We start from the raw sequence: 13,719 nt of genomic DNA on the forward strand, positions 1-13,719 counted from the left end.
TCTCCCAAACACGCTCTTCTACGGCTTAACGCAATGAGGCCAGTCCAATCTTTAAATTAATCCAGTTTCAAAAATTAAGACAGAGGCCAACAAATTCTCTTGGTTTATGAAAGGTAAGGGGCACCTGGGCGGCTCAGTTGGTTAAGTGCCCGACTTCAGTTATAGCCACGATCTCATGGTTCCTGAGTTCGGGCCCCACATTGGGCTTGCTGCTGTCTACCTGTCAGCACAAAGGTTGCTTGGGATCCTCTGTCCCCCTCTCCCTGCCCCTCCCCTGCTTGTGCGGACTCTCAAAAAGTAAGGAAAAAAAAAAAAGGCACTAAGGATTGTCTGCTCTAAATACCTCACCTAAGTGGAATCATACATCATTTATCCATTCACTTGGCACAAGGCCCCTGAGGCTCATCCATGCTGTAAGCCTATGTCAGAAAAGCTGAATGACAGTCCATTGTACGTACAGACGTTTCGTTTGTCTCCTCATCGGTCAATGGCCATGATCGGCTGCTTCTCCATTTCAGCTTTTGTAAGTGGTGCTGTGGATATCGGTTCTTGGTTCTTCGAGGTCTGCCTTCCCTTCTTTCGGGCACATGTCCTGAAGTGGAACTGCTGAATCGTGTAATTATTCTATTTTTAAAATGTGGAGCAAACATCGTTATGTTTTGGCATAGCCGCTGTGCACGCTTACATTCTCGCCAACAGCGTACGAGGGTTTTCCAATTTCTCCACACCCTCACCGACATCTGCTATTTGGGGTTTTGACGGTGGCCATCCTGACGGGTGCGAGGCGCCGTCTCGCTGTGGTTCCGATTTGCATTCCCCTGATGATCAGAGACGCTGAGATCTTTTTCAGGTGCCTGCTGACCAGCTGTACATCTTCGGAGACAGGTGTAAGACCCCTGCTCATTGTTTAGTCGATTCTTTTCTTTTTTTTTTTTTGAGGACTTGGGTTTTGTTTTTTTTTTTTTTAATTTTGAGAGACAGCAGAGCGTGAGCAGGGGAGGGGACAGAAGGAGACGGAGAGAATCTTCCGCAGGCTCCAAGCTCAGTGAGGAACCCAACCTGGGGCTCGATCCCATGATCCTGGGATCAGGGCCTGAGCCAAAATCAAGAGTTGGACACTCAACCAACTGAGCCAACCAGGCAGGCACCCCGTAGTTCTTGATATATTCTGGATTTAACCCTGTCTCAGATTAATGATATACAATTACTTTCTCCCATTTCGGAGGTTACCTCCCCATTAATTTTTTAATGTAAGATAGGCATCTGTGTCTTTTAAAATACTGAACTCTGTTCCACGGAGACTCAGCAGGACTAAAGCGAACGGAGTTTTTAAGGCTTCCCTAACGGCCACAGCCCTGCTACAGCGACCTGCCCGGCAAGCAGCTCTAACGGGCCTACGAGGACGCCTCCCCAACGGCTAGGGCCTGGCACTAGGTCACTTGCTCACAGCAGACTGTACTTTTCTCTCTGTTGTGGTGGCACACTCATGAAGTTTACCTTTTTCAGCCACTTTCCATTGTACAATTCAGGGGCAGCCACTTGGCATTTCACAATATTGTACAACCATCACCAGTTATCTAGTTCCAGAACATCTTCATCACCCCAAAAGGCAACTGTGCCTTTCATTAACCAGTCACTCCCCATTCTCTGTCCCCTCACCTCTTGGAACCACCAATCTGCCTTCCATCACCACGACCAAACTACTCCTGTGACTGCTCTACGGATTTACAATGAGCACTATTTTCATTCGCTGTCCCTGACATTCAACTGCGGCGATAAATACCTTGGTAAAAGAGACCAGGAGAGGCTACTCCAGTCTCCAATGCATAAGGTATCAAGAAACCTCAAAGTACAATTTGTAAGGCGCCAATTATACCCAAACATTACAGTGGCAAGGGATACTTTTCCTAATTCACTGTGCCTAGAATAAGCATGGTGAAGAAATTCTCCCTTAAACCCAAAAAAATCTCTATTTGGAGGTTCTGAGGGCTCAGGCCTACTTTCCTACACAAACATCTTTGGAGCTGGGAGAGAAGGGCGCTCTGGGAGGCAGGTAACAGTTCCTTAGTTACATGTCTGTCATTATCAGCAACTGAGCAGTCAGACGTAACACAAAGGAAGAATTCATGGGGGTTCTGCGTGCTTGAATGAAACCCTCTCCAACAGTAAACAACTTACAGAACGACAGGAAGAAAGAATTCACACGAGACTCATTTATGATTAAGGCAAACCCTCTTCTCTAAAAACAGGTAAGGAACACAGATGGGATACGTTATATTATAGTATCCAACATAACTATGTACAAGAAGAAAAAAAAAAAAAAAAAAAAAAGGCCAATGATACCATGGTTAAACCTGACTTTTCATCCCTGGCTTGCTCGATAACCCAATGTGTTAAGAGCAACAAGTCACTTTAACCACTCCAGACCCCTACCCACCTCTTGTGAAAGAACAGAGGCAGAGCTGTCTTGATAAACCTTTTAGCTCTAACATGGTGCTGGCCCCTCCCCATCTGTCACTGGGTCACCGTAATACCACTTACTCTGTAGTAAACTGTGCACGTGACGTTAATAAAATGTAGTCATGGATTTTAAAAGTTTTCTTTTAACGGAAATCCCTAATTTTTTTTAAAAGTTCTAGCTCCTTGCTACTGTTTTCAAGACGAAATCCAAATAAGACCATTACTAATTCTTACCTTGTTTGGCATCATCACAAGCTGCTGGCCTTTACAAATAGATCCTGATTCCAGCTTTCCCAGGACCACGGTGCCCATATCCTGTTTAAATTTGAAATTAAAAACACGGAGTTGCAGACTTTTATTACTATTCTACAACAGTTCAACAACCCCAAGTGAAATCTTATGGGGCTTACTCATAAAAGAAAATCTATAGCTCAAGTGGCAGAATGCTTAGGACTAATCTTAAACACGGGACAGGTAACAAATACTCCATATTGTTTGTCATCGGCACATGTACAGTGGTGACACTAAGAAGGGTGCCTCACATCTAAAAAAGCACGCTACTGGAAACAGCACAGAATTTTACACGTGAAGATCTGAATTATTTGTTTCAATTCACTCCGATTCTCTGAAAATCTGAGCCTGCTTCCTCATACAAAAAATTAGAAAAATACTCGTTCAAAAAATGTAGCATGGAGCTACTGACAGAATGAAGTATTTGAGGAGGGCAAAGCATGACATCGATAACACTTCAAAAGCGCGTTGTTGAGGCTGCGGTCCGACCAGCACTCACGTACTCTGCTCCCAGTATCTGGAAGGCTACTGGTCAGTATCCATCAACCATAACGTGTAAATCCTCTGCCTCCAGCAGTTTTTCCTTGTATGACTTTCTCTCTAAAAAACGATTATTGGCTTAGTGGGGAACAGCTTAAATGAAGTAGGCTGGCTGATTAAATTGCGATCCATCTATATCACTAAACAACATATGGCCACTAAGGAAGACCTCCAGGGGCGCCTGGGTGGCTCAGTCAGTTAAGCCTCCGACCTGGGCTCAGGTCATGATCTCACAGTTCATGGGTTCGAGTCCCATGTTGGGCTCTACGCTCCCAGCTTGGAGCCTGGATCCCGCTTTGGATTCGGTGTCTGCCTCTCTCTCTCTGCCCTTCCCTCACTCCCTCTCAAAAAAAAGAAATAAACATTAAAAACAATAAAAAAGAGAGACATCTATGCTATGTTGTTAATTATCAGGACTGTTTCATAATGTAAAACACAAAACAATGATTTCACCTCCCATAAAACCCAATTTCTTGAACATTCAGGGTACCTTGTACTTATCCACAATTGGCAGCCTGATTGGTCCATCAACTGATCTATTGAAGTTTGGCAAATTATCCAAATACGGAATAAATGGCAAACCACTGAAAACATAATAATATCCATTAAAGAGCAGCAACATAAGTATTAAAATTTTAAGAAATTACAGGACTGTAACTTTATACAAAAAACAGTTCTAATAATACTTCCATTCTACCCACGTACTCGCTCATTCAACCAATTTATTATCCAGTTCATTTCCTTTATTCTTCAGAAAACGAAAAAAATAAATAGCTCTATAATATAGAATATATTATAATAAATATTATATAAATATAATAAAAAAGCTTCCTCATAAACTTAAGATTTAGAAAATATTTTATAGCAAATGGCCTAGTTTGTAATAAATTGGCTACATTCTGCTCCTTAATTTTTACGGACTTTTCCAGCTCTAAAATCAGGATTCTATAAAATCATTTCCTCTGTAATGCTACAGTGTATGAATTGGGAGGCTTCATACTGCCAAGACAGCAATGCTCCCCAAAGCGATCTACAGATTCAGCACACTCCCCATGAACATCCCAGCTGCCTTTTGGAACAAGGTGACAAGTTGATGTTAATGTTCGTGAAGATATTCAGGGGACCCAGAATAGCCAAAACCACCTTGGAAGAAAAAATAGTAATAGTAATACTAATAAAATTCAGAGACACTTCCCAATTTGAAAAACTCACAAAAGCTCAGTAATCAAGACTTTAACAAAAAAAAGGAACCCAAAATGCAGCAGACATCTAACTGTAAGAGCTAAAACCACAACAGGTTTCGAAGAAAGTAGTGTGGCTCAGTCTTCATGCCTGAGTTAGGCAACGTTTTCCCAAGTATGTCCCCACAAGCACAACCAACAAAAGAAAACACAGACTGGATTTCATCAAAATTAAAACCTTTTGTGCTTCAAAGGACACCATCAAGAAAGGTGTCCCCGAGGAGAAAACATCTGCACATCATTTATCTGATAAAGGACTTCTACTCGGTACATAAAGAACTCTCCCAACTCAATTAACAAAAAGACCACACGATTACCAAATGGGCAAAGGTCATGGTGTTTTTGAAGCCGAAGTCAGAGAAAGTATTTACTGAGATTACTTATAAAGACATAAATTTTTTCTCAACAGAAGAAAAGGTTACTTACGTGTACCAAGGGCAGAAATCTGACTGCTCTTTAAGATTTGCTCCAGTCAGTCCTGAGCAGGGCATAAAGTGGATGTCCTTTTTGGGATTGAAGCCAACTTTTTTCAAAAATGGCACTAGTTTCTCTTTGCATTCTTCGTATCTATGAATATTTATAAATAACTCCATTATAATAGGAAACAAGTGAACTCCAGTTTCATCATTAAACACATCAAGGTTAAAAAAATTTTTAATGTTTATTTATACTTTTGAGAGAGACAGAGACAGAGCATGAGAGGGGGAGAGGCAAGAGGAAGACAGAATCCAAAGCGGGTTCCAGGCTCTGAGCTGTCAGCACAGAGCCCGAGGCAGGGCTTGAACTCACGAACCGCGACATCGTGACCTGAGCCAAAGCCGGACATTTAACCCACCGACCCACCCAGGCGCCCCCAACAGATGAAGGTTTCAGAAAAACCGCAGGGGCAAACAGCACTCGGTCGCAAAGCCACCCTCTGTCCCACTAAGATGCCCGTTCAGACCAGGAAGACGGCAAAGCTCACCTCTCGCTGCTCCAGTTCACTGTCGGGTCATCCATCTTATTAATGAGCACGATCAAGTGCTTCACACCTGCCGTCTTTGCCAACATCGCGTGTTCCCTCGTCTGTCCGCCCTTCTCAAATCCAGTTTCAAACTCTCCCTTCCTAGCAGAGATGACCTATTCCAAGAAATGCGAGAGTTTACTCTTACACATTCACGTCTACCCTCCGAGTAACGGGGTATCTTTCCTTTCAGTTTTATCAAAGCTTTTTGCAAGAAAATAAAAATAAGTGAGTTATACCATGCATGCTTTTGAACATCCCGATATCTAGATGGCTGAAGATTTTGGTACATGTTTGTACTGATCCCCTAATTTTCCAAAATCTAGCGCGCCTTTATAATTGACAATTCACACCTGCATGTGACTTAGTGCCGGCACACGGACAAAGCGAACGACCCTGCAAAATGCCCAAAGGCCTTGAGAAAACAGATCATTTCTTACTCAGTTTTGTACCCACTGCACACGGGAAATATGCAAAACGGATCAGGCATGACACTGAGCAGACACTAAGTTCTGACACGGTCACAGATAGGAGTGACGGCAGAGAAAAGATGAAACGCTGTTTTCCTACGTGAATCCAATTACAAAGATTGCTTGAGAGCAGGTGAGACAAAAGTGACGTCTGTGACCGGAGGCTACGGCTCGCTGCAACCTGAGTTCTAGCTGTTCGAGGGTAAAATCAAAACACTTCACAACGAAGCAGGGCTGCTACCAAATACACAGGTGGACCGGAAAGGTCTTTCTTACCAGGACAGCCAAATCAGCTTGAGAAGCGCCACCAATCATGTTTGGGACAAAACTCTTGTGGCCAGGGGCGTCCAGGATCGTGAAATGCTTCTTTTCTGTTTCAAAATAGGCACGGCCCACTTCGACTGTTTTACCCTTGTCTCGTTCTTCCTGATTCGTGTCTAAGGCCCAAGACAAGTACCTGAAGTAATTTAGAAGAGTAATGTCACTAAGAACATATGAGTTTTTAAGATATTCTTCTACCGCTAAAGGTATAATGAGGACATCCAGCTTTATGTCCAGAATACAACATTTAAATCGTGAACAGGACAGCAGCGCCTGGCTGGCTCAGTTAGTGGATTGTGCGACTCTTGATCTCGGGGTTGTGAACTGGAGCCCCACGTTGGGTATGGAGATTACTTAAAAATTTTAAAAATCAAAAAAAAAAAAAAAAAAAAAATCACGGGGCGCCTGGGTGGCTCAGTCATTCGGCATCTGACTTTAGCTCAGGTCACGATCTCATTATTTATGAGCCTGAGACCCACACAGGGTGATGAGCCCTGCTTTTTTCTCTGTCTCCCCGTCTCTCCTTCCGCCCGTCCTGGGATTCTCTCTTTCTGTCTCTGCCTCTGGCTCACTTGTGCGCTCGCTCTCTCTCAAAAAAAAAAAAAAAAGAATAGGACTGGGTAGAAATGAAAATTGATAGAATAAAACTTTTATTATTGTGATTCAAACATTTATAGCTTTTACAAATATCCAGGCAATTACAGGTATCCCGATTTTTGAAAGTTCACGTTATGCCACTTTGCTTTTACAAACAACCTACCTTAGTACCTGTTCTTACAAACTGAAAGATACTCAAAGAGGATTTTTTTTTTTTTTTTTAACGAAAAAAAGTGAAAAGCAAAACTAGCGTTCAGCGTTTGTTCTGCAGCGAAGGGCGAGACACGGCACTGAGCGGCCAGGGCGACACCACGCGCTTCTGCCCCAGGAGCCTCTCAGCATCTCTGCGTCAAGCTGTCGCAGCTTTGAACTGTGTCTGCGCATCTGGGCTGTATCGCCATTTATTGTGTGTATCCGTTAGCACAGATGAGTCCTGAGGTATCAGAAAAGCCCGAGAGATTATCCTCTGAGTCTGGGAATGCTCAAAAAATGTTTTCCAGGTAAACTGATGACCATTGCTTCTTTGCTTCATGCCATTTTGGCTTACAAAAGATTTGAAAGGAATGTTTTACTTTTGGATATACAGGGGAAAACCCGTATATATATTCTATAAGCAAAGAGTATTTATGGAAACAAGCTGACTACACAGAAAGGCTACTTAGTACCAATGCCAATATCACTGTGAGTTTTTATAATCGCCTGGCACCAAGTATAATACAAGTAACGCTATCTAGGGATATTTTTCAAAAGTGAAAGCCGCGAACAACCATCTGGGAGCAATGGTTACCTGCTAAAAATTATTCTGGTATTTCTTTGCCATGTGAAAACAATTTATGTAAGTTCAAAGCATTCATAATAGTGCATATTAATTTAGATAACTCATCATCTGTATTTCATAGTAGGTAATCCATTTTTAGTACAACATTGATAAAGATCTTTTCCCTTAATACAGAATAATTAAAAAACAAAACAAAAACCATGAATGTCCCAGGTAAACCTGAACTTTTAAAAGAAAGGTAAGATTAGAAGGAAAAAAAAAAACTGACCCTTTCTCTCACCACTCAAAGGCAAGCACTGTCAATAATTCTGTCCACTCTTTTTTCTTTCCAGGGTTTAATTTACGTCGTTACTGATCACATCCTAAGTAAGATCATGTCACCTGCTTTCTCCCCAAATTCCACTGCAACTTGAGTTCGATTTCTGGTTATTACCAATTCTATAAATGCAGTTTTTTTAGTGGTTAGGTAATGACCCCGTCAAATGGATGGTTTAGAATTTATCCCACGAGTCTATTACTGACACTTGGAAGTTCCCAGGCTCCCTGTGTAGGCTCCGAAGTCATCCGGAGCCAATACACTGTGCAGTATGAGGGCAAAGGACACCTCTCCGGTATTATGACACCATCTCAGACCTCATGCGCTTATATCACAGGAGACTAGAGAAGCAGTAGGCAGGGTTTCCTTCAAAGTAATTTATCGTGCCGTCAAGGTATACTATACCAGGTTTCTCTGTTTTTTTCTTTAGCTTCTCTTTCATATTTCTCAAGTGTCCTTTTGTCAACCATTCCAGTCAAATACCTGCAATCAAAGAAAACAAAAGTAAACATTCCATTGCTCATAAATTACTCAGAGAAGTTTAGGAAAACTCTAAAGGTCTTTAGGGGAATTTCAACCCCAGAAAACAGCTATTTTAAAATAAAGGAACCACTGATGGATGCTCAAGCCGTGGAACGTTTCAGAGGAAAAGATATTTACATAGTCTCAAATTATCTCCCCACACTTAAAGGGGAAAAATAATAACTTTACAGTGGAGAATCCAGGCAGACAACACATGAACCAAGTAATCCTGGCTAATATGACCAGGAGTAGAGAAAACACACTAAAGGGTGCCTGGGTGGCTCAGTCGGTTAGGTGTCCAACTCTTGATTTCGGCTCAGGTCATAATCCCAGGGTGGTGGGATCGAGCCCCCTATCAGGCTCCACACTGAGCGTGAAGCCTGCTTGGGATTTTCTCTCTCTCTGCCCTTCCCCCGCCCCCCGCCCATGCTCTCTAAAATTAAAAAATTAAAAAAAAAAAAAGAATAAAACAAAATAGTTGAAAAAAGAAAACCCATCGAATACTGACATGAGGCACCGACAGGATGCTGAGAAGAGCACAACATCCCGTGTGAGATTCTTGCCCAAATGTACGGCCACAATCTAAATGTGAAAAAGTATCAGTTGAACCCATACTGAAGACCGTCCTAAACAGCACCCTTCAAATGATGAAGTCATGGGAGACCAGAACGAGGCAATGTCACAAGCTGGAGGAGACAAAGATGGGAAACTGGCGGACGGAACAACTGAACACAACGTGGAATTCTAGAACCGAAAATGCCACGTGGGGAGAAACCGGTAAAATTCAAGAGCCAGAGTTTAGTTAATAGGATTATTACAGCAATGCGAACTTCCGAGTTTAAGGACTGTACCATGGTTATTTAACAACGTTCACGTAGGGCAGGCTGAAAGAAAGTTATATGGGAACTCGGTACTATTCCTTTGTAAACTTCTAAGTCTAAACTTATTTCAGAATCAACATTTTTTCAAGGGCAAACAGAAATACTACATAAAAGAAAATAATTCTAACAGTGTTGCTCAGGCAATTCAGTCTTATTAATACATTTCAACATTCAATACTTAAAAATACTGTCAAAGTAAGATTATAATTTTAAATTTTTTTTTTTAACGTTTATTTATTTTTGAGACAGAGAGACAGAGCATGAATGGGGGAGGGGCAGAGAGAGAGGGAGACACGGAACTGGAAGCAGGCTCCAGGCTCTGAGCCATCAGCCCAGAGCCTGACGCGGGGCTCGAACTCACGGTCCGTGAGATCATGACCTGAGCTGAAGTCGGACGCTCAACCGACTGAGCCACCCAGGTGCCCCAGTAAGATTATAATTTTAAAACAATTCCTTAGTAATACTGAACTGCTTCCCCGGACTCAATCCAAACCAAAGCCTTCCTCTGAGCTCTCACCTCTGTGTTCTCTGCAGTCGTCTACAGTGCACGCTCCTAACCAGTTGAGCACAGAATCCTAGTGAAATACCCGTGAAAATTACAGCCCATAAGCAAGAAATATACATTCTCCTAAGACACAAAATCAAACAGGCCCATCACTTCCATCCATTGATGGAAGGATCTCTATTTATTACCCTATTTTAAAGCGTGTTATAGACTTTTTCAGAAGGTGGCCAAGATTACCAATAAGATTACTAAATAATGAAGATATGCCCTTGAGATCCTCTGATGGATGACACGGTTTAAAGAAAAGGGGTCTAATGTAGGAGGGATTAAAACTGTAAAACCTTTTTTTTTTTTTTTTAACGTTTTATTTATTTTTGAGACAGAGAGAAACAGAGCATGAACGGGGGAGGGGCAGAGAGAGAGGGAGACACAGAATCGGAAGCAGGCTCCAGGCTCTGAGCCATCAGCCCAGAGCCCGACGCGGGGCTCGAACTCACAGTCCGCAAGATCGTGACCTGAGCTGAAGTCGGATGCTTAACCGACTGAGCCACCCAGGCGCCCCTAAAACCTTTTTTAAAAAAGGGGGGCGCCTGGGTGGCTCAGTCGGTAAAGCGTCCGACTTCAGCTCAGGTCATGATCTCATAGTCTGTGGGTTAGAGCCCCTCATTGGGCTCTGTGCTGACACCTCAGAGCCTGGATCCTGCTTCAGATTCTGTGTCTCTCTCTGCCTCTCCTTCCTCGGCTCACACTCTGTCTCCTTCTCTCAAAAGTGAATAAACATTAAAAAAGTTTTTAATATAATTAAAAACAACAACAATAATAATCTCTATCCCAAACCCTGAGTTCAAGAATCAAATTCTCTAAAAAAAAAAAAAAAAGGAGTCACATGCTCCACCAACAGAGCCAGCCAGGTGCCCCCAAATTCTAAGACCTGTTACTTAAAACAATTTTTCAGGGGTGCCTGGGTGGCTCAATCAGTTAAGTGTCTGAACTCTTGGTCTCGACTCACGTCATGCGATCCAGGTTAGTGAGAGAGAGCCCCATGTCAGGCTCTGCACTGGCAGCACAGAACCTGCTTAGGATTCTCTCTCTCCTCTGTCTGCCCCTTCCCCACTTGTGTGCTCTCTCTCTCTCTCAAAATGAATAAACTTTAAAAATAAAATTTTCAATACTAGAATATATTGTAAAGGTCAACCATGATGTTTGCATACTTACACAGCTTCTACATATGACAAAAAGTTATCTTAGCATGTGAGCCAGACTACCTGTCTTTGATTAATCCACCTAGGATTTAAGAGCTGATCAATATGGAAAAATGAGATCCCCCTGCCCAAGTACCCGATTTAAGTGCTGGTTTTCATTATTCCCAAGAAAATGATATTCAAAGCAAACTAAGATTGCCTATAATCTAGGGTTCTATTTTAGTTTTTATTTTAAAAAATGTAAAAGACAGCATTCAGAAACACACTTAGTTAATGTTCTATGAGAGTGGGACAGTGATAAAAGAATTCTAGGGAATGCCTAAAATCCATCAGAAAATACTAACGATTGGGGCGCCTGAGTGGCCCAGTCAGTTAAACGGTCGACTTCGGCTCAGGTCATGATCTCACTGCTCATGGGTTCGGGCCCCGAGCTGGGCTCTGTGCTGACAGCTTGCAGCTTGGAGCCTGGAGCCTGGAGCCTGCTTCAGACTGCCTGCGTCTGTCTGCCCCTCCCCCGCTCAAGCTAGGTCTGTATCTCTCTCAAATATAAATAAACATCAAAAAAAATTTAGAAAATACTAACTGATCACACTGCAGAAATTCCTCCTTAATTAACATCAGCTTTCCTTACAGGTAATGTCTTTGTAACTTTTTCAGGTGACCTGTTTGATTTCCTTTGTATGACTGTATGTTCACAATGCCCAAAATTTATTCAGTCAAATTAACTTTATTATTTAACAAAAAATACAGACTTACATTATCTGTCCTCCAATGGTTGACTTGCCGGCATCTGAAAGTAACAACATCATCAATAATATGCAAACCACGGGTGTACAAAAAAATAAAACAAAACCCACTATATACACTAATACAACTAAAGGTACCGCTTAGCACATACAATTACATGATGTCGCTTGCAAATGAAGCTGCTAAGACCCCTCCCAGCTCAACAATGACGTACTCGTACTCGTGGTAGAGAAGAATGGAGAACTACTTTACTGATAAAGAAGATTCTTGAACAGACTGCTCTCTGACCTTCAGCTAAGAGCACAGCAGCAACAGAATATCAATTACCCAAGGGCATCCTCAGGGGAGAGCGAAAGAGCTATGACTATGAACTACATTTAGGTCGTGTGCCTTTCCCTAATTTTAGCAAATACAGGCATTCCTTTATAAATTTCAGAGGCAGTCCTTGCTACTAAAATAGTGTGGTATAGCATTATATTCAGGAGGAAGCAGAGACAAAGGGAAGGAAAAAAGAACACATAATTCTGTGTTTTCTCACAATTTGGGGGATAAGTCAGATGGTCAGGGAATGTGTGAGTCCGTTAAACAGGGTTTTGTTTTGTGCTAACCAGCAACTTGACAAGCATCTAGAAGTCACAACAAATTAATTTCCTAGGTCAGACAAAATGAAACTATCTAGGTTGGATGAAGCCCATAAAATAAACAAATTAACTGAAGTCACCCCAAAAAGGAAGCACATTATCTAGGATATTAATTCATAAATGTCTTAAGATGCTTAGCCGCCGTCAGTGTGGATCACATACAAACATACTGAAGCTTATTTTCTTCCTGCTTCTGTGCCATCACAAAATTATTTCTCTGTCCCACCTTCAAAATCAAAGCGTTGGCAATTTTTTGCCAGCTTAAAAAAAACCTATCGAGTTAAAAATCAGAAACCTTTTAGATTAATTCAGTTCAGTTTCACTAAACATCTCCAAGTAGCTGTTTGATGTACCCCAATGACCGGTCATTTCTTTCACCGCTATGAGTGCAACTTACCTACGTGCCCAATGAATACTACGTTTACGTGTTCTTTTTTAGGAGCCCCTGGCGGTGCAACCACGGATTTAGGTTTTGGTATTTCCTCTTCCTCCTCCATCATTTCTTGGGCGCTCTCCTCTGGGGGTCTCCCATCTCCCAAGGAACCACCCCCTGGCTCTGCGTCACTTATTTCTTCTTTGTGCTCCCATGATTCTTCTGGGGACATTTCTGTCTCCCCATTCTCTACTGAAATAAGACACTTAACTTAGTACTCTGAAAAAGAATCACAATCTGTACTCTAAAACACAGATGCCTTCAAACAACTAACGTTATTTTGCATATTTAGTTCCATTTCCTAATGTCTAGTGCAACATAAGCAAGAAAATCTTTCACAACAGAAATGGATTATGGCTTTCAAGCCCGGCCCCACTCTGGTATCAGAGCTGACACAGAGACTATGGGCGATTGCCATCCTCACGAAGCTTCATTTCCATGAGGCCACACAAGATGTAAACAGGAGATGTACCATTCCTAACAGCCCAGTTGTCCCAGGGTCAGGATGCCCTGACAGAGGGCAAGCAGCAAAGTTTAAAATCAGAACACAGGATTTACGAGATCTCTGCTTTTTCCTCTGCAAGTACTTTGGCATCAACTTCATCAATCACCTTGGGAACAGGACACCCTTAACAGCAAGCAAATGACAAAAAGGAAGGAAACCTTTCACCAAGGAAATGGAACAAGCCCAAGCCCTTAAACTGACTTTCGCACTCTTGCCCTCCGCTCGTCTCTATCTGCCGTCGCTCTGTTTATCGCGGCAGCGCTGAC

The 13,719-nt window shown here is 42.3% G+C and overlaps 1 protein-coding gene across 2 annotated transcripts in view; it reads right to left on the reverse strand.

The window, feature by feature from the left end:
* Positions 1–13,719, reverse strand: part of GSPT1 (G1 to S phase transition 1) — a 38,275-nt gene that overhangs the window by 9,228 nt on the left and 15,328 nt on the right. For both annotated transcript variants that reach the window (XM_019468613.2, XM_053894547.1), the window contains exons 4-11: positions 12,913–13,140; positions 11,884–11,917; positions 8,423–8,500; positions 6,282–6,462; positions 5,497–5,651; positions 4,959–5,099; positions 3,782–3,875; positions 2,695–2,775 (exon numbers count right to left, since the gene is read on the reverse strand). In XM_019468613.2, the coding sequence (XP_019324158.1) occupies positions 2,695–2,775; positions 3,782–3,875; positions 4,959–5,099; positions 5,497–5,651; positions 6,282–6,462; positions 8,423–8,500; positions 11,884–11,917; positions 12,913–13,140 (992 nt within the window). The remainder of the gene's footprint in view (positions 1–2,694; positions 2,776–3,781; positions 3,876–4,958; positions 5,100–5,496; positions 5,652–6,281; positions 6,463–8,422; positions 8,501–11,883; positions 11,918–12,912; positions 13,141–13,719) is intronic.

Source organism: Panthera pardus, unplaced genomic scaffold, assembly GCF_024362965.1.
Source record: "Panthera pardus isolate Hobbes unplaced genomic scaffold, ASM2436296v1 HiC_scaffold_5, whole genome shotgun sequence".
Lineage (NCBI taxonomy): Eukaryota > Metazoa > Chordata > Mammalia > Carnivora > Felidae > Panthera > Panthera pardus.